At 40.6% G+C, this 21,337-nt stretch overlaps 2 protein-coding genes and 1 long non-coding RNA gene across 6 annotated transcripts in view; 2 read left to right on the top strand and 1 right to left on the bottom strand.

The window, feature by feature from the left end:
• Nucleotides 1-15,879, bottom strand: part of zfand2a (zinc finger, AN1-type domain 2A) — a 26,975-nt gene extending 11,096 nt beyond the window's left edge. For 2 of the 3 annotated variants that reach the window (XM_077009233.1, XM_077009232.1), the window contains exon 1: nucleotides 15,732-15,879. In XM_077009233.1, coding sequence (XP_076865348.1) covers nucleotides 15,732-15,751 — 20 coding nt within the window. In that variant the 5' untranslated portion in view covers nucleotides 15,752-15,879. Of the gene's footprint in view, nucleotides 1-4,698; nucleotides 4,769-15,731 lie in introns of those variants that run through there. The other variant, XM_077009236.1, reaches the window with a different exon arrangement.
• Nucleotides 1,157-5,223, top strand: uncx (UNC homeobox). The gene is made up of 4 exons (XM_077009231.1): nucleotides 1,157-1,292; nucleotides 1,655-1,944; nucleotides 2,540-2,715; nucleotides 3,893-5,223. The coding sequence occupies exons 2-4, from the start codon at nucleotides 1,686-1,688 to the stop codon at nucleotides 4,892-4,894; spliced, it is 1,437 nt and encodes a 478-aa protein (XP_076865346.1). The 5' UTR covers nucleotides 1,157-1,292; nucleotides 1,655-1,685; the 3' UTR covers nucleotides 4,895-5,223.
• A 16-nt stretch (nucleotides 15,880-15,895) lies between the features above and the next one.
• On the top strand, nucleotides 15,896-19,773 carry LOC143517101 (uncharacterized). Of its 2 annotated transcripts, none has more exons than XR_013131844.1 (3): nucleotides 15,896-16,233; nucleotides 17,714-17,839; nucleotides 18,023-19,773. It is a non-coding gene; the product is annotated as an uncharacterized LOC143517101 (long non-coding RNA). The 2 variants fall into 2 exon arrangements; XR_013131845.1 differs by having other exon boundaries at nucleotides 17,711-17,839.
• Nucleotides 19,774-21,337: the final 1,564 nt, after the last annotated feature.

Genomic DNA, 21,337 nt, shown 5'->3' with positions numbered 1-21,337 from the left:
CTAATAAGGTAACAATTATCGGGGCCTCTGTTGAAAGATTCGGGTTATTACAACACGCCAATCCGGGTGCCAAGGGTCATGGAGTGAGTGGAGAGAGAATTTTCAGCTCAGATTAACATTATGACAGGTCCAGACATGGCAAAATAAAGTCGAATTTATTCTCGTGTAACGAGATGGAAGACAGAATCTACTTAAAGTGTCGGGACTGATGATCAGTCTTTATTCATAAACACAGTTCAACTGCTTAAATAGCTTATAGCTCACCGTATAGAAAATACCATTGGCAATGTGCGTCATGTATAAGCAACATAAAAATATGTAGAGTGACCAAGTACAATATAATAAATTCCTGACTCAGTACTTTGGTTGCTTATAGTGATGTTTGTTGTTGATGATAAGAATAAGTAAATGAGAGAGGACTATGAACAGCGCAGACACACTTGATGTTATTTATATTTTAATGTATTTCTACAAACTTTCGTCCATTTTTTTGACAAAAATTACTGACTATAGGGTCACTCGGAGTAGCCTGTGTAAAAAACCGAAACGTCAATACATAGAGTATACTGACAATTAATGAAATAAATTACATTCATATTGTAGCACAGTTATATATGAATTAAATATATAAAGTACAGTATGTAGTATATATTATAGTATAAAACATATATTAACTAAAGAATTGGGAATATATGCTAAAACCTTTTTTGAATGTAGCCAGGAATGACTAGTAGAGTCATTTATAAAATTTCTATATTGATAACGGTATGATATCAAACTAAAGTAATTTTAAATGACATTAATTACACGTGAATGGGAGGTCTGGGGAAATACATCTCATTAGACCATTTTTAAATTCTCGGTCTTTTTTAATTAGTCGCTCATGTAATTAATAGGTTCATTTATATCTCGTACAGAACCTAAAGATCCACCCTCTTGCAGACATTTAACTATTGTGTTAATCCATCCACGCTTCCGCATTGGACTGGCTGTAGTTTTGAATTAAATTTGACAGCTCTGTGACAAATGTCTTTTCTTGACCAGGCTACCACATGCTCGACTAGCAAAGTATCAACTGCCAGTGCAACGCTGGGCTACGACCGCGTTCATCACTTTGTCAACAGTGCACTATGCTTATCTATGGGAGACTCGTGTGGCGACATTTCGCGTTATCGCTTCCGCGGGCACGTGTGTTTATGTGTGTACGTCTTTGTCAGACGCTAGATATTAACAGATGGAGAGCCACGTCGGCTTGAATGGTGATGAATCCACCGCTCTGTGTGGCTACGGAGGTGAGATTTCAGTGTCTATTTAGCGTTTAACTGGGTATCAAATCTGATCGCTCTCCTTCCAAGGCCCCCCGTGTAGCCGTGATGTAGTTCTTATCAAAGCCCTCCTGTCTTGTTGTGACAGCCCTGATATTGTTTATTGAGGTGGATGTCAGGTTTAATTAGCAATCGATATGGAAAGCGTTTTCAGACCACGTCTCTGACGTCACCGCCGATTAACGTTTCTCATTGGTCTCAAATTCCCAGAGCCTAAGCTAATTATTGGAAGGTTCGTGTTGATAAAGTACAGCTCATCCCCCTTTCCACATCATGTCCCCTCCTCGCTGGCCACACTCACTGCATGTTTTTTAAATTCACATCACCAGCCTCCAGACGTCGTTTCCTTTTGCCCGGGAGATGATGGACAGCAGGATACTGGAGCCACCTCATGCCCAGTTCGGAGGCTCTCTCGGTGGGATGGTGAGCTTTCCGTACCATCTAAGCCACCATCATGTTTACGAATTAGCTGGTCATCAACTTCAATCTGCAGCCGCGGTTCCTTTCTCGATAGACGGATTACTCAACGGCTCCTGCACCGCGTCTGTGGTTAACTCGAACCCTCTCTTGTCGTCTGGCTGCGGTATGAATGGAGATAACCAACAGTACAAACTGACAGGTAAGCTACGCCAGCCAAACAGGACACTCGCTAAAATATTGGGTAATAGGTCTCTATCTAAGTGAAGCGTCTCGTAATCGTATTGCAGACAAAATAATTTTCTGTCGTCTTCAGAAATCGTTCGAAACAAGAATGTTAGCTCGAGGAAACAAAGAAACGTGTCAGTGTAGCCCAATTTGTAACCTCCAATATAAACAGTGGTTAGTTACAAAGACCGCTTCTTTGAGACTCGACTGAGACATATTACACTTTTCAACATTTGCACACTTGGTGTCTTACTTAAATGCAGTAAAAGTGAACAGCTTTAATTATTATTATTTTAATAATAATTTATTATTATTATTGTTGTTGTTGTTATTGTTATTGTTGTTGTTTTCGTTGTTATGGTAGTGGTGCTGGTTGTGAGTGTCAATGCTGCAATTAATCGTTTATCATAAGAATGAATATTTAGACTGTTATTCGTCCTAACACACACAGCGGGAGAGAGTGTGAGAGATAGAGAGACAGACAGATAAAGCAAGTAAGGTTAATACTGATGTTTTGGCATGACGAATTGTTGTTTCAGATATTTATATATATTTCTATTCTCTCATAGATACGGGAGATCCAGAGAAGGATAGCCCGGGTTGTAAGAGAAGACGAACTCGCACCAATTTCACTGGCTGGCAGTTGGAAGAATTAGAAAAGGCTTTTAATGAAAGTCACTATCCAGATGTATTCATGAGGGAGGCGTTGGCTCTGAGACTGGATTTGATAGAATCAAGGGTGCAGGTAAACATTACATCTATTATTTGTCTGTGCTACTGTTTTAGTCAGTTAAACAGCGTTATTGCATCCGCTTGGTCCATGGCCAACACCAGTATCGGTTTAACTATGAAACTGTCGTGGGTGTAAACTTTTTTTAAATTCAATTAAACATTTTAATGGGTTGGAAATGTAAACAGTCATGGCAGAATGACGAAGGCCTAAAAGTACATCATGTTTTAATGCCTGGTCATCTCTTGCATCTACAATGTAATCGACGCGGCATTCTCTTTGGCCTTTCTGTAGGCCTACTGCAGGCATCGCACATAGGCTAACACACTGAAATAAACCCACAGCTTTAATGTAACAACGAAATAAATCACAGTGCAGAACGCACTCATAAGCAAATACTTGAGTAAAAAAATTATCAGCGTTTGCGGTTGTTCAATGCCGTTTTTCCTCAATTTTGTGTTATAAAAGACTATGTAAGGTAAAATATAAAATCTCATGTTGAGGTAAACCTTTAACTTCATATTTATGTAGCCTATATTTCCACGTTTAATATTTAAATAAAATATGTGACAGTCGTATTAATGTACGATGTTTGCATCACTGGCGAACACTCAAAATTAATTCGCTTGTATTAAATGTCTGCTAAGGTTTTTGTAATTTTCTTATGTTGGTAAACTACGCTAACTTGATAGCTTGAACGATACGGGACCTTTAAAATTAACCATTTAGCTATCTGGGCCTGCGTACTGAATTAGCTTCTACGACGTGGCGATCTGTTTACCATAGACACTACTGTAAGATGAGTTTCTTTTTTAGATGTTTACTGAACATGAAAAACATATTCTGTTTAAGGGCTTGAAGCGATGGGTATTTCAGATAGGCCTACGAAGCCGTTCAACATCTTGAATTTTCATCATTTTCATTTTAGTGTTTGGGTTCTATATTTTAATAGCATTGTGTAAATTATGTTGACCTGAAGTGGTGAATTCGTCCACGAGCGTGTAGATCAATATTTTATGAAGCGATCTTCATTATTTCTGTATGAATGTTTTTTATTTATATTATTAGAATATACTTATAAGTGTCAGTAGGTTTCGTTTAAGGTTCTAATTGAAATGCATTAATGACTTGTACGTCGGTCCTGGTGTTTTGACAAAAGCATGAATATTAAAGTTTCTTTCTTAATTTGCAGGTTTGGTTCCAGAACCGCAGGGCTAAATGGCGGAAAAAGGAAAATACAAAAAAGGGTCCCGGGCGACCTGCTCACAACTCCCACCCCACCACCTGCAGTGGCGAGCCCATGGACGCCGAGGAGATCGCGCGCCGAGAGCGAGAGAGAGTGGAGAAAAAGAAGAGAAAACAGGAAAAAAGGTTATTGAGGTCGCAGAACAAAATCATGTCCGGGGACTTATTTCACACTCCAGGATCTGACAGCGACAGTGGCGTTTCACAAATAACGGACAGCGAACAGAATATCCATTGTGACTTGGGCCGAAACCAAACGCAACCAAGCTGTGACCAAACACCGCCAAAACTACAGAACCAAAGAAGCCTGAATCAAGATGCGAGTGGATCCGAGCTGGACTCGTCCGACAGCGGTCAGCAAGCAAACTCTTGCCCCCTTAGTAAGTCCTCCAGTCTTCAGAAACTCAACCCTTTCAGTGTGGAGAGCCTTTTGTCAGACTCCAGACCAAGGCGAAAACCCACCATAGATTTCCCCGTGCCCTCTCCGCGGCCTTTGATAGGGAAAGGACATTTTTTACTCTACCCGATTACGCAACCACTGGGTTTTATTGTTCCGCAAACCGCCCTGAAGAACACAGCATCGGGCACTGATGGTGATAACGGGCAAAAAACACCAACAAGCGATACTGCTGGAAATTCAGGACACGCGAACAACGAGTCCAGCAGTGTAAATGCCAGCACGACAGCAATCAAAGGACAGGTCAGTCAATCGGGCAAAATAACGTGTTCACCACAGCGCAGTCCACCACAAACCTTTAACGGTCACTCTCCGGGCAGCTGTAACGACGTAAGCCCGCAAGAGAAAGAGTCAGACCCCACCAGTCCAAAGTCTCCCCTGTCAGAGAAAAAGGAACAATCATTAGGCCCATTTGAATATCCACAGAGTTCTGAATCAGCGACCACTCACACGGACACCAACAAAGACTCGGTTGATGTCGATATGGGATAAATTGGGCTTAGCGGAATTTTTTTGGAGAGTCTCAATATTGCCTGAAACTCTTTCAAAGCTTAACCGAAGAGGAAAATACAATGACATATCAATAGCCTACATCTCTTTCCCCTTTGTTTTCTTTTTGAGTTGACATATTTATATTCCGATTAGGGGAAAATATATGTGTGAATATTTTGTGTATGTGTGTGGTGGGGTAAATGTTTATTGAAAAAATAGCAGCATCAGGCTCCCTGTATAACAAACTGTAAAGAAAGCAAGACAAAACCTCAAACCTTGTAAAAAGTATTAAGATATTTATATATGTAAGTTTTTCATAAATAAATCGATTGTATACAATAACCTCCACACGTGTACGACCCTAAGTAGCCTTTATACTGTGGGTATAGGTAGTTCCCTTCTTTTAAAACCCCATGTTGTATTTTGTGTATAGCTTTAACAAATTTATTCATCTATAAGCCCCACTGAAATGAGGTTACGAGCCGGAGGCGAAAAGACCCGTTCGACTCCTGCAGAGTTTTGATATGAAAGTAATTATTTTCCCGGTGGCTACTGCAGGGATTCAGTTTATTTTAGCCCAAAGGGTTATAATACATTACCGATTTCTAGTGATATGAAATCACATAAACTTCCAAGAATAATAGAATTAGCATGAAAGGCTGGGGTGTCAAATTGAAATAGGAAAATAATAGCCCCGGCAGCTGGGAGTGTGTTTGTGCATATTGGATAGAAGATGGGAATTCGTGGGGCGGAATTTTCATGAGCTTTTCACTTTGTCGGGGCCCTTGTAGCTGGCTATATTAAGATAGATGTTCGATGATATCCCTCATTGTTCTGTCGCTTATATTGATGTTCCTGTGTTATCAGCCTATTGATCATGCGTCGGCTGTAATAGGACGGGCGCAGCAAACGTGCCTATTTACAATAGCAGAACACATTTGTTCTAATAGGGTTGGCGCTCCCACGGGACGCTGTGGGGTCTCCTAGACATCTGCGCCTTGACAATATTAGCAATGTTGACCAGATCGAAAGTCGAGGTAAGAAAGGAGGCATAAAATAATAACACAATCTGATCACTTTAAATTATACGTAGGCTATAACTGGCAAATATACCATAAATAATATATGCCCCCTTTCCAATATGAAAGCCACGCTTTCTGGCCGGCCGCGTGCCTTTATTGTTTTCTTAAATTTCCTCGAGCCCTTCATCTCTCATCGGATCATGATTTGCAAATAAATAGAAAATAATAAGAGAGGTCGCATTACGTCTGAGCTGGCGCAAATGAATTTTTGAGACCGTGTCTCTTTCAAAACATTTACATAATTTCAGCAGACCACTGATGCTGGCTGGGAAGCAGGACAGACACGAGTCTTTCAGGAGCATATGGAGCATAGCCTTCAGACAAACGGTGCTGGATAAAATATAAGACTTTTACGCACAAAAAGATCCACTCAACATGGTCTAAAAACCGAAAGAGAGTATCAACAACAGTTGCGATTTAATGTTCAGATGACAATGGCTAAACAATAACGTGTACAAGTCAGTCCTCCTATATACGATTCTGATTAAGCAATTACTGAGCATCCGTCCTGTCAGCCGCGTCTCAAAGTCAACACAGGGATATATTCATTTCAGTGAATGAATTGCCTTTTAGGTGTAAAAAAGCAAGTGTTTGGGAAACGTGCGCACTGTGGAGGTGTCCTTCAATTTACTGCTGTTTTTTCTTCTCTCTCTCTCTCTCCCCCTCTCTCTCTCTCTCCTCTCTCTCCTTCTCTCTCTCTCTCTCTTAGTAGAACGCGCGGTGGTGGGGGTGTTCATGTTTAATTCATTTGCAGTCTGAATAGGAGTATCGCTGGCTGCACACTGGTGCCCTTAAGGTGAAATTAGCGATTTGCTTAAGTAGTTAAGCTTTTGCCTGAAAGCAGCCTGCTGTATGATTCAAGACAAACTATCAATCGATATGGCTCGTGCAGCCTCCAGGAGATGTGTCCTCCATGAATCACACTTTATGAATTCAATTTCTACCCGGAGAAATTTTCAATTTGAACGCTGGATCATTATGGGAGAGTGTAAATTGTTTTTGCTCTATTATGCATCGGACGCCATCATTTTTCTTTCTAATTACGGAGGTGTCAGGTCGGGCTGTCATGCAGGCGCTGATTTTCAATTTAACTGATCATCATGCATTCATTTTCCCATTTGATAAATCTGCTATCTCGACGCCGCGCCATGCCTGGAATGTTAAGAGAGAGAGAACAGCAAAGTAATGGGGGTGCGCGCGCGGCAATAAGTGCAGATCAGGCAGCTAATTTAGCACCTCCTGATATTCCATCTCCATTTCTCATTTTCAACTCTCAAAGGGGAGCAAAGGAGCCCAAAGGCAGCTAGCTGGTATTCAACAACACCGGGGTAAAAACCACTCGGAAAACGTTTGTTTTCCTCAACACGTTCTCCAAATTAGGATATCAAGCTTAATTAATGCTAATTGAGTTCCTCAATAAGTGTTATTTTTATTTAATAGAATCAAATTTGAGCAATTAATTATGAAGGTGATTTCAAGAGCCTCATTTACAACACCCAGTCTATCCCTACCCTCACAGCCTTCTAGATTAATTTCTTTTGTCGTTTCATATTTTTCCAAACTCTGGGGATGATCCCATTCCTCGAGGTGGAATGCCATCAGGCCTACTCCAATTATGAAGATTTACTTTATTAGACTACAAACTGAAATGATAGAAAGAAAGCAGAGAGCGTGCTGAGGCCGCACGTGCGTCCCACTGGTGAACACGACTCACTTGTCGAGCTCCACTCTCTTCTTTTGTTCTTGCGTGTAGTGTCACTTTCAGACTTCTTTAGATGTTTGTGTCATCGGGACAATAAATTAATTAGGACTTTGCTACAGTTTGCTCGGTGAACGACGGCAAATAGACATTCTGATTGTGATAAACACAGTAAAGTTGGGTTTAGCGACCTTAAATTATTAATTGGATTTAGAGGCCAAGCAAGTTGTTGGAGAAAGTCATGTAGGCCTATAGTGCCCGGTTTGAGGACACCGGTGTCTGCGAGCTATTAGCAAGACGACGTGTCTGGCAAATTGGTCTGGAAAGCTTCGACAACGTACAGTTTCAGCCGCATTGCTAATTATGTGTAATTGTCTTCTTGAAGGAATATTTTTTTAACAACCTGAGATGTGTGTTGATGAAAGGAGAGTCTATGAAAGACCAATTTGCGAGCATGAGCGATGAGAGAAGAGAATTGGATGTGAATATAGGTGTTGGAGATTGTAGGGCAGACTTAAGGTAATAAAATGAAACCGTCATCTTGGACCACACAATCGTAACCTCTAAGTTATATCTAATTTTTAAACATGTTATACATTTCAACGGATTTCCTCTTTCAACGTGATTGCAAAATCAATTTAGAGATCGAGCGTAAAACAATGCGCATGTCAATTATTATCCATGCGTGCGCTCGCACGGCCGCGATAAGAGCGGTGAGGTCCGCCGGTGAATTAATGGGCACGCGGTGTAAAATAATCCAGAAATGCACATGGCGGAATAGCTGTAGGGTGGGAGCCAAAAGTCAAGTACCGTTTTAAGTGATTGTGAGCGAGATCCAAGCGGGCGCTGCTCCTCTCTGGCTGCCGACACTGCGGCGTCGTGTCATCCCTGTAATCACTTTGCACACTCCTCTCTTATTGAAACGAGAATGAACTTTGATTTAATGACCCATTATAAAATGATAGACTATTGATTGTAGGCCTATGTGTACGCAGACATTTTTTTTCTCTAGACATTGCTCGCCTGGTTTGATTTGCCAATAAACATAGGAGATGGGAAAAGTCAGACTCATCTGATGTAAGACGTCGATTGGTTTGTAGTCAATCCAAACTAACGAAGCCAGGATTGGGTAACGGTTATTTTGCATTAAAGGCATTTCAGACTTTTCTTAATAAGCACTACTGTGAATAATTATTAATTCACATTCTAAAAAGTCATCCTGGATGCATTTGTCTGCGGATTCATGCCTTAGTCTTGTGCCTTGTAAAAAAAATACAGAATTTATGCAGAATTTATAGTGGCCACACTCATAGCAGACTATCAGATGTTTTACAGGCGCAAAATATAGAAAGACAAAAGAACTTGGAGCAAGTGTAAGTTAAGTCATAAGCATTACAGGCACGACGTTTATAGCAAACAATCGACACGTGCGTGGCAACAACTAATTTTGGAACAGGCTTACTTTGTCATTATCAAGTATTTACATTTGAAACGCTTCATAAATAGACTACAATTGTGACCTGGTGTAAGTCAGCTCATAAGCATGACCCAAACATTGACAGTATGTCCCCTGGTCATTGGGGTTATTAAATATGAAACAAGCTGTTACTGCTTTGGTCTTGCCTGCTAATTATCACCTTTTGAGATGTGTTTCATTAACCAATTTCATCTAATAAACCGCAGAATTCGAGCCAAATGAACATTCGTGGGCACGTGCGAGTTGTTTTTACGTCAACGTTAGTACACGGATGGAGGAAAATGAGGAAGAAGTGCAGCAGATTCAGTTTGGGCAACAAAATGAAGTTACAGTGTGGAGATAAACGTCTGATGCCTCATTAAACCAAGGGAATAACAATCTTCATTTATTTTAATGGACTGATCCTGTACCACATATACATGAAAAAGGATAATACAGTCTGGCCAGCATGTCAGGATACAGAGGGAGTATCACTGAGAATATATTTGATCACATTCATCCTATATTTGGACTTCAATCAATAAATGTACTGTTTGATAAAAAAGAGGCCAATTTGCCGCTAGCAAAAAGGTTTCTCACTCCTTATGAAAGCACATATCACTAGGACTCGCAAACTTGAATATATCAGCATCTCACAATAATTCCAGACTCCTTGCACCTGCAGAGCTGTATTTCAGGATCTGTTAAAGGGTGTTCACATGGCAGTCACAGGATATTAAGGTAATGCATTTAAGGAGCATCCTTTACGAACCAAGACTCCAAGAGTCAAATTAAAATGTTATTTATCTCCACTGTTTACAACCAACAGAAACAATCCAGATTTAAACCAGTAGATTTAAAGGGGTGAAACAGTTCAGAAGGGAACTCTAAACATTTGAGGTTTTCACTGTCTACATGCTCGTAGTGATCTATTTCACATTCTGCAGCTGTGCCACATCAAAAACGTGGGACTGGTAATTTGAATGGCACCAAAATTACACTGGTGTTTTGAAAAGCAATCACAAGACCAAACTTTTAAAATGTTTAATCTTAAATAGTTTAATTGCTCTAAAAATATTAATTCGGCTTACGTTGCAGAAAAAAAAAAACATTCTGCTATGTTTGTTTCCATGGTTCTGTTCTGTTCAACCTCAGTTCCTAACGGCTCTGTACCTCCAAGTATAATTTTCCTAGCAACCTCTCTTCCAATAATAAATATATTAATAAAGTAGGAACAGCACAGGAAAGAAAAGTCAATAATAAATCTTGGTTAATTTATGTCAGTTTGAAAGTGATTAGAGCAGGTCAAGGATGGAATGATATCAGTTGGACTTCAGGCAGGACATCCCCAGGACTGCAAATGTAGCCTCCTGACCTTTAATTCAATACAGTCCAGTGAGAGCCAAACAGTTCTGTACAGAAGCCTCTACTCAAATAAAGCTCAGTTACAATAAACACTGCAGTCAATAATACACAATAATACTCTCTCTCTCTCTCTCATATATATATATATATATATATATATATATATATATATATATATATATATATAAGAGAGAGAGAGAGAGAGAGAGAGAGAGAGAGAGAGAGAGAGAGACATTGTAGTGTCAAAGAAACAGGAGGTTTCAGACACTGTTCTTCATCAGCTGTGCAAGTGCTTCTGATTTTATAGAAGGGACCAGTATATATTTGAAAAATATTAATATTTTAATATTTATTTAATATATGTAATATTCATTACATACACTGTTACTATTCCAGCACCTGATGTGTCCATTTCAGAAATTAAAACCAAAAGCCTCAAGCTACCTATGAAAATCAACACACTTCACATACAGTAAGCGCGGCAACTGCGATACGACATTTCAGCTTCATTTTCACTTCAGAGCCGATTCATTATCAATTAGAAGTGAAAATGGAGGTGAGTGAGGAAGCAGGCCTCCCAGGCCTGGCACCTGCACCTCTGTCTCCCACGCTCGTGTTGTGCAGCCATGGTGAAACTGCTTTCTGCTAGTGTAGAAAGCGCTGTGTAAACAGGCATTTTGCTCCCCCTGTCTTCCCAGGGTCTCCAGGCTCTGGAGGTTAATGAAGTGTGAAGTGTGAAAACTTCCAGAGATGGGATGAGTTAAATAGTGTTTCCAGATGTTAAGGCAACACTGTCCAAATCTATTTGGGCCTGTCAGCTCTTTATAGGTCGCAAATTACTCTAGTTATGGGAGAGATAAATAAGCTCCACTCTGATCATCTCCTGCCGTCTCCACCCCAGACACCCACAGGGCCTGACGGACTTTAAAACAATTCTTTATAAAGGAATAGAATCCAAAATTGAATCATGTGCAGTTCAGCTGGTGTGGGTAATAGCTGCTTGCTCTGACACTGTGGTTAATAGCTACTTGCTTTCAGATCATGAATAACACTATAAACACCAGGGATATTTTACCCCTACAAGCCCTCATGAGCTGAAGGCTGTTTCCCCCCAGCCATGTAGCACTCTTACTCTTGTCAACAACTGAGAATTGAAAATGCTTTAAAATTCAAATGATGTACTCACAACATAATGTTACCAATAATGATTTCATGAAATATTTGCATCTTTCAGCCTAAAAGAATGGTGCATTCTGGCTGTAACTCTTGTGATATGGACATGTATACACTAGCTTGTATGTTCATGCTCTTTCTCAAAGAGTCTGATTAACTATGCAAAAATGTCTTGATTTTATTGGTGCTATTCGAACCAGTCTACCAATGAGGAGTCTGGAAGCCCAGAGTAATATTGACATACTTCGAAATCAGTGTTTCTCACAGCACTATCTATGTGGCTCAGGTTAAAATGAGAGGAACTAGATTAGAGGGATCTGTACATTTAAAATATGACAACAGACTGTTCATAACGCACTGAAGATATTTTGTTTCTCTTACACAGTTAAATTAACATTACAGTGGAGATTATTATGATTTCTTAAGTACTGGTAAAACAGTGTTTGATCAATTGTTGATGGTAATTATTCAGTCCAACAGGAAATACAAAACAGTGGGCCTGAGTATCTGAAGGGATCTTGTGTTTCTGATGGTTCTAGGAGCAGCAATACATCAGGAGTACAAAGTGACACAAGTGGACTTAACAAGCATAACTAATAGCTTAATAGCTATAGTGTGTATATATATATATATATATATATATATATATATATATATATATATATATATATATATATATATATATATATATATATATATGAGAGAGAGAGAGAGAGAGAGAGAGAGAGAGAGAGAGAGAGAGAGAATAAAATTGCATATTATCATGTCTGACTATAGAAGGCTGGTTTTGTACCACAAATTCATTGCAATGGGTTCTGGTATCTAATGAAGCAACAACATGTACCAATTTCCTCCCAACACTCTCCAGTTAGAGGTTAAGCTTTGTTACAGGGATTAATAAGATAACTGTTGCCATTGATTTGGGTCAAGCTCAGCCTAGCAGGACATGAAAAGAATTGCCATAGGGTATAGTTAACCTAGGGATAATTAGTCATTATTATTGTACTCTAAACTGCATTACCCTTCTCTTTTTCGTATAGAGAAGACATAGGTAGTCCTATTTTTTCAGAGAGATTTTCTAAAAGTTGGGGGGTGGGGTGTGGTGGAGGTAGGTGGAGGGGTGTGGTGGAGGTAGGTGGGGGGTCATTGAGGGTCACTGAGACAGCTCCTTCCTGCATGTAATCACATGTGGTAAGCAGATATGTTCCCCTGCTGTGGTACCTTCAATGGCAACTCTGAGATGTTTTTGTCATTAAAACAGTTTTGAGTAGGTGTGTTTGATCTTGATTGTTGACATACCAATACTGCAGGTGGTGACCTAAAACGTTTACAAATCAACAGATACGGCAACTCATAATTTCTTCAAATAATACATTTTCATGAGTTCAGTAGCAATATTAGTCTACTGTAGTTTGTGTTATGATTGTCACAATAGTCTTCAACCACCTTATTATGCACACACATACACCCCTCACCAGATCTCATGACCTTCTTACTAATGTTTTTAATTCCAATTTCAAAACATGTTTACACATCTGGGCCAAGCCCTCAGATTTTATTCAAACATCCACATTACTGAGAAGGTAATGTCTACCCCAGTCAAACAATGAGGCTTCACCATGTCTTAAACACCCCCGGAAACTTCATCTCTTTCTCAGGATCCACTTTTTACTTGTTTTATCTGATGGCCCTGGGGAAACAGTGCCTAACTGTGCCTGAAATGTCACTCCCAAAGCATCCTGTAGAGGAACAGGTTATGACCCTGTTGCTGGCTCAATCGATCACATTAGAGCAAAGGAAGTGGGCAGATGTGACAGCCCAGAAACACTTCACCACCGACACGCTCCGTCTGAGAGCCACAAGCCGAGTATTTACCACCCCCACCCCCCCCTCCCCAAAACAAAACCCACCACACACCTTGTTCTAACCTGGCAAATGGGTGTGATTAGTCATAAAGACTCCCATTGTGCTGTGGCTGGAAGAAAATTAGAGATGATAGTGGGACAGAATCAATAGTGTTTACCACTCTAAAGTGTGACCATATCTATCAGCAGTCCCAGGATGGCTGCAGATTGCTTTTCTCTCCTCCACCATAATGTCGGCTGGAGGAGAACCTGTGGAAGGAACGTCTCAAGACATAACATTCATTTCAGAGCTATCGATATGTAGCTCTGGCTTTCAAAAGAAACGATTTAGGCAGGCAAGAAATAATTAAAGCAGCACCTACAGCCTTGTACATTGAGGCTGTAGGACATTAATTTTTAACAACATTGTGCTTTGCCACACAGGTGCATGGCCAGCGAATAGAAAGTAATATATGGGAAGAGATGTATAGTATCATATGGGATGAGATATAAAGAATTATATGGGAGGAGACGTATAGTATGATATCGGAGATGTAAAGTATTATATGGGAGCAGATGTACAGTATGATATGGGAGGAGATGTACAGTATGATATGGGAGTAGACGTAAAGTATTATATGGGACTAGATGTAAAGTATGATATGGGAGCAGATGTAAAGTATTATATGGGAGGAGATGTAAAGTATTATATGGGAGCAGATGTAAAGTATGATATGGGAGCAGATGTAAAGTATTATATGGGAGGAGATGTAAAGTATGATATGGGAGCAGATGTAAAATATTATATGGGAGGAGATGTAAAGTATGATATGGGAGGAGATGTAAAGTATTATATGGGAGGAGATGTAAAGTATGATATGGGAGCAGATGTATATGGGAGGAGGTGTACAGTATGATATGGGAGGAGGTGTATAGTATGATATGGGAGGAGGTGTATAGTATGATATGGGAGGAGGTGTATAGTATGATATGGGAGGAGATGTAAATGTACAGTATGATATGGGAGCAAATGTAAAGTATGATATGGGAGCAGGGAGCAAATGTAAAGTATTATATGGGAGTAGATGTAAAGTATGACATGGGAGGAGATGTAAAGTATGATATGGGAGGAGATGTAAAGTATTATATGGGAGGAGATGTAAAGTATTATATGGGAGGAGATGTGTAGTATGATATGGGAGGAGATGGTAGGTGAGAATTGTTCTTGTGTTTATAATGCAGATGTAATAAGCAGTAAAATATATTCTTTTTTTCATCATATCCATCAATAGAGATTTTGCTGTCTAGGAAAAATGTTTTTACATATTATCTTCCGATTTTAATATACTATTAACAATGTTCAATATTTTTTAAACCAAAACTACTAATTATTTATATTGTTGCATTAATTTGAACTAGTTACATTTACAGAATGCATAAAATGCGGTAGAAGCCATTCACAAACTGGCACTCTCGAATTAATAATACAGTAGTTCTTTCATTCCCAGTCTAAACTTTCCCAACCCGAATTAATTTAAATCTTCATGGTGTAAAGGGAATTCACTTCCAAAATAAAGGTCTGGAGGGGCCTTTTGCTACACATAAACTTCAAAACGTATGTTCTTAGAAGGACACTGCGTTGGAGTTATTTTGCTCGACAAAGCTGCAATGCCTTTCACTAATCCCACCGGTTTGCCAGATTAAAGCTTGCCTGAGTGCAAGAGGTTCACGAGGTGTGTTAATCCCTGGTGCCAGTGATCAAGAACCCAGAAAACAGCGTGTTCTCCAAACCGGAAACACTGACAACGATAATGTGACAGTTTCTCTGATCCCGCAAGTATGATCGTTCGCTCAAAGATCAGGCATCGACAAATGACCAGCTGTTGCTTTCCGTAAATGACTTATTTTCTCCATGGTCCTGGTTTATATAGTTATGAAAACAAATCCATTACTTGACATCTGAAACACTTGGGAAATTAGAAAATATCAGTTAATTCAATTGTCGTTTTCTGATTTAATGGTAGGTTACCATATAGACTAATGGTGTTTGCGAAAGTAACTGTTCAGGTGTTCGGTTGTTGTTGTTTTTTGTTTGTTTGTTTCTGTTTTTGGCCTTTTGAGCAATACAAAACTAACAACAGTTAAGCTAATTGTCTAAGGTTTCGCTGTTCTACAGCGCAGTCATCGGAAGCACAAGAAAATTACTGTTCTCCCTTACCAGAGTCGCCAGAAGATCATTATCTTTATCGGCAGTTAATCTTCTAAAGTTAAGGTAAAAGCTGAATGCGAGGTGAACCCGTCGTGTCCCCAATTAAACAAGAAGTCCGAGGGAAGCGAGTTGAGAGTGACGGGGCAGTACGCAGATTAGCGCGCGACCCAGTACCTGCAGAGGAGGAGACTCGGAAAACAACGCAATTAAATTATGACACCTGACACTTAGACCTTACATCTGTGTAAAATCCTAATAGACTAACTGAGGAAAGTGAGACGCTGTCAGGCGATTAACGTGTGATCACACGCATTAGCGCGACTTACGTCGCAAATTCTCTTGTGAATCTTTTTTTTTGTCTTTCTAAAATGAGAGCATTAACGCTAACTTTCTCAAACATCTTTCACAAGTTTTAAGTGAGTATAGTGTTGAGACGATGAGTCGCTGTGGTGTGAACTGTGATTCAAGGGCTTCTGTTCAACTCCTTTGCAAGAAGAGCACAATGATACAGGTAAAGTTTAGATTCATTAAGGCTTAGTATAACTGTTTCACGAAATAAATAAATCAACAAACTATGCCCATAATATTAAAGTAGCTAAAGCAAAGCAGAGGGCGCTGTAAAACGTGACTCCATCCTGTGTCTCGGTTACTCATAAATTACATTTGGGTGCAAAAGCTAATGAACATAACGAATCTGTTACCTTAGAGAAAAGATGACAAAACGGTGCCCACACGTTTGTAAGCACAAATAACACCTACACACGCCTACAGCTCTGGGGATGACAGTGGGCTTTTGATAGCAGTAGGGGGATTCATGTGATAAACCATAAAAACACATTTAATTGCTGCTAATACGAATAGAGAATAAGGCTCTCATATATTGCCCTGAGTCCTTCTTAAGATGATGGACCCAGAGTTGAAACCCTATGCTTTTGAGAGCATGAGAAGAGAAATAAACATTGCAGGTGAGTGTGTTGCACGCATACACACTAATGTATGATTTATGTTTTCTTTTTTCACTGAGTTCCAAAACCGTGTGCCGGTGGTATACAGGGAGGGTTTTTTCCTACATTCTCAATTAAATCATACACGGAGTGACGGACATAAAGAATAATGCTAACAGAGACTTGTGGGATCAAAATAAACCATTAACTAGCCGAAAAATTAAAAAAAACCCAAACTAAACTCCAGCCGAGGACAACACACGTAAACACATAGCGGCTGTAGTGGGGAGACTACAGAACCGTTAATGACAGATAAGGCTGGAATGAAACGTGACACCACCTTTACTGAAGATATATGGAGGCCAGACAGAAGCTGCAGGCTGGGTTTGGGATAGAAAGTCTGTTCTGTTAATTACAATTCCGTCTCCTTTCCAAATCTCCAAATTAGCTTTGCTGAAATGATCTGCATTTGTGGAACAGTGAAAGGAATCAATTTGCATGCTAAATATAACCCTGCAAATTCAATGAAGGCCCAGTGTTAATATTTTCCCCACTTAAGATAATGGTGGCCACCACTGCTAAATTTTGCCCTAATGGATCCTTTAAAGACAAATTATGGTTTTCAACAAAAAAAGATTACAACTCACAATTCAATATCTACTTTTCTTTCCCATTAAAATACTGTAAAAAGCAGAATTATATATGACCACATATCCTCTGGCATTTTAAAAATCATGCAGGTTTCATTTAGAAGGATATTTTTCTTGTGCTTGCAGTGCTAACACAAATAATGGGGAAATTAGCAGTTCTAGCCATTAATTCAAGTTTTGTCAACATGCTAAACTTTCCATGCCAGCCGCTGGTGCATTAGGTAGCCTCCAGCACACACAACCGCCTTCCTTAGGCAGCCCCAGTGTAGTCTCAGTGTATTTGCAAGCTCTGAATCCCTTTTGTGTGAACTCTGACCTGGAGATCCTTGCTACAGAGAAAGTGCTCTGACTTTAGTCTCATTTGCCTTCATACTTTTTCTCCTAATAACCTAAGTAGTTGCTCAGGAACACACTTCCATGTGCTGGAACACGGAGCCTGAGCTGACGGTGGGCTGGTGGCGGGGGCAGGGGAGCGGTCAGGCTCCTGGTCCAGTGGACCGGACCAGACGGATGATTCCTCAAGGTGATTCTTTCTTCATCGTTTTGTCCCCTCTTCGTTCAGCTGAGCTGCATTGATTTGGAAGCAGCGGGCGGATGTCACACATGTGTTGAACAGTGCTCAATGACTTTACCTCTTCCATTCCCATTTAAATTGCCTCTGCTTTTCCTTTCTGACACCTGTTTAAATCAATGTCTTCCTCTGCAGGTCATGGGCTGAATGTACTCGGGCGCTCACCGACCGCCTCTCAAATCCACTAAAATCAACACAATAATTGAAATATTTTCAAGCTGATTACACCGAAGCCCGAGGCTCGGCTGGTTGCTAAGAGCGCACTCTCCGGTTGCTAGGGGGAGTAAATCATCTTGCATTATTTGATTTTTGTTACTGATATGAAACCCCTAGTCCCTCGATTAAATGTCTCACAGTCAAACACCTAGGGGACGGAGAGGAGAGAGGCAAAATAAAACAGTCTCGGGGAACCTGTCAAATAGCATCTCAAACTTTTTGGTGTCCTCGGGGCGCGGACACAAATCTGCCTGCTTATTTGTGTTTGTTCCAGCTGAAATGACAAAGCGGAGGAGAGGAAACAAGCTGATGGAAACCGAAGAGGCCAGACGTGCAGCGAAATGCCAGCGAATCACCCATCAGTCTGGGCTTAGTTCTGATCATCAGCCTCATTTAGCACTGCCAGACTCACCCTGATTGGGTCGTCCAGGACAGTGATAGTGGCGGCGGAGCAGGATGGTGGAGAATTTAGACGGTGTTTCCTCCACTTTAGCTCACGCTGACACAAGGGCGAGAAATGTGGCACAGCACAGAGGTTTCCCGACTCCATCTGCCACTTCTCTGATGAATCTGATGACTTATTCCTCCTATATTCTTACATCCTTTTTATACATGCAACATTGCAAACTGTAAAAAAAAAGTATTAGGTAATTTTTATGTAAGCAATTATCATACTTCAGTCTACTGCCATGATTCCATACATTGTAACACAAGTCACGATGTGTTGAAAGCACATAAAAGACACAGTAAAATGTTCACGTATGTACATAGTCCAATATTTAACAACCATTAAATACCAATATGAAATTTTCATTAATTTAATGCATGTACCATAAAAAGCTAAAACAGCTAAATATTTTTCACCAATGCCATTTCCAGTTCAAAATACTGAAGATTTGAACATTTTTTAATCAGATCTCCTCAAATTTCCATTGATCATCAAAATGTCTTTTAGAGTAAATGAACTTCACTTCTGCATAGACCTAAAGCAGGGTACACCAGCAACCTTAGAGAAGGAGATCCAATTCACAACACGACAAAGAGAGATCACGAGTTCAAAACTTTGCATGGAACACAATTCTTATACAACACCAAAAGACTTTCATTGTATCTACAGTACCTTCACCCAATATCAAAGTAATATGTGGATGAACTTGACTTCTAATACTGAAACCAAAACTGTTCTGAAAAATAGACATACTTTATAACATAACATCAGGCAGAACAAATACTTTGTGTCAAAAGTGCAAAAACCACCTCTGTCTGTCAGTATCTGTGATAGTCCTGTCATAGATTGTCTGTTATTTTCCTAAAATCAGTCTCCAACATGCCTGCAGGAAATTCAGCAGTTTAAAATAAACTGCATGATCAACAGATTTAATAGTATTTTGGTCTAGATACTGGCTTTCTTAGCCATCAGTGTACAGCAATATGTTATTTAATAATAATCAAATAAATATGTGGGCAATACCACTTAGTCTTGGCTATTTGGACTGTAATGTTATTTAATAATATAACAAAGAAATGATTACTGAAAATACTAAGGCTGTGATACGCTGACTGCGTCCTGACGTGTAACCTAAAGAATGCATTCAACCTTTGCTTTTAATAATGTTAACAGTTTTTTAGCAAACCACAAAATGAAAGAAAATGTCATTTCCTATTGAGCAGCCCCATTCAGCAGGACTTGCTTTGAGGACATGGGAGTCATGGTGGAAACTGCTGGTGCCTGCTCGTCCAAATGAGATCAGTGCTGGTAATAATGAGAGAGGTCAAGTGGAGGGGGCCGCATTATTTCAGTCCTCAGCCAGGCAGACGGGGCAAGCATGCCGGTTGAGTGTGCAGTCAGATAAAGTCCAGACGCACAAGCTCACGCCTGCCCCTTCGTTCACCACGACCCAGGGCTCCGGTCCGCCCAGAGACTAACTCCGCTACGATGCAAACAATTGCTGCGTCTTGCACTTTGACCCTTGACTCTTGACCCACACGAACACTAGATACGTTTAGGGTCTATTCAAAGTCTGGATGATGTTCTAACAGTACACACAAAGGAACTTTAAGACTAGCTGAGCAATAAGCACGCTTCGGTCTGTTTGCAAGTCTGTGTCCTCCTCCTCTGGCTCTGTTTAAAAGATCTCACCTAATTCTTCACTGTAAATCCAGAAGCATTTACAAGATCAACTGGGAAGCGATAAGAATGGTGCACAGTGCTCAGTGTTATAGCCAATAAAAATGTTCATGTTCATAAAATAATGTTGTGAAGTCTGAAATACAAGGAGGAAGACCCTGTTAAGTGCACCAGTGCCCCACATCTTTTTCTTGCTTTAACATGTGCAATATTCAGTTCTCTCTCCTCCTGTGACCTCTGTAAATAGCCATCACAGTCCTGGTATCATTCGGTGACCTCCATGACATTTCATGAAGCACTGAAATACTACAGCAGCCTCCAGCCCAAGGACATGCTCATCCTCACCGTCAAGCACTGCGGGTTCAGATAGGTGAAGAAATCCTTAATATACAATAACAAAGAGACTGACACGTTAGCAACACAGCTGCAGCAAGGGTACATTTCAAGGCCTTCGATCAGGAATTTAGCAGCAGCTAATGCTAATGCTAGCCAAATTAGTATCAGCTTTTGCTAACCTATTTAGCATCAGCAAACTCCAGGATAGAGAAGCATAGACCTCCTCTACTGAGTAACAGCACGCCGTGTCATAACACTCCCTGCACTTCTGCTGAGCAGTGATCTCAGGCCGGCTGTACTAATGTGTGTTAAGCACAGTCTGACAGTCTCCCCCCTCTCTCTCTCTTCAGTGTTCAGCATGCAGGCAGTGCCTGTAGGGATGACGAGGAGAACAGGCGTGAGGTGGGGGTTGGGGACATGGCGTGGGGCGGGGGAGGTGGTGGTGTGGTGGTGGTGGTGAGTCCGGGCTGGTCCGAGGCCTTCCCCTAAACAAACACGACGCCTGCCGGCCAGGGCCCTTTCATTAGCCAGGCAGCCAGATCGATAAGGCACTCCTGCTCCCTTTTATTTACCAACCACCACATTTCTTGTGGCTGAGTTGTCTTTTTTTAATAACCAGCCACCCTGTTTAACTGCTTTATTCGGGGCTCTCTGCGCGAGACCATCTGGTCCCTGGCCCTGTAAGACTCTCCTAAAGCCCAGGCCTGACAAGCAAGAGATATGTCAATGCAGTCCGCAGCACAAAGCAACATCTGCCGTGCCTGACACCC

This window comes from Brachyhypopomus gauderio, chromosome 6, assembly GCF_052324685.1.
Source record: "Brachyhypopomus gauderio isolate BG-103 chromosome 6, BGAUD_0.2, whole genome shotgun sequence".
NCBI classification, from domain to species: Eukaryota; Metazoa; Chordata; class Actinopteri; order Gymnotiformes; family Hypopomidae; genus Brachyhypopomus; species Brachyhypopomus gauderio.
Note: the sequence above shows the minus strand (reverse complement) of the source record. Positions and strands in the feature narration are given on the sequence as shown.

What these genes read in the sequence shown, in the direction of transcription:
- uncx (XM_077009231.1), top strand. Translation starts at nt 1,686, where the DNA reads ATGATGGACAGCAGGATACTGGAGCCACCTCATGCCCAGTTCGGAGGC. An exon ending in CCAACAGTACAAACTGACAG is followed by an intron (nt 1,945 to 2,539) that starts GTAAGCTACGCC and finishes ATTCTCTCATAG; the next exon opens with ATACGGGAGATCCAGAGAAG. An exon ending in TGATAGAATCAAGGGTGCAG is followed by an intron (nt 2,716 to 3,892) that starts GTAAACATTACA and finishes CTTAATTTGCAG; the next exon opens with GTTTGGTTCCAGAACCGCAG.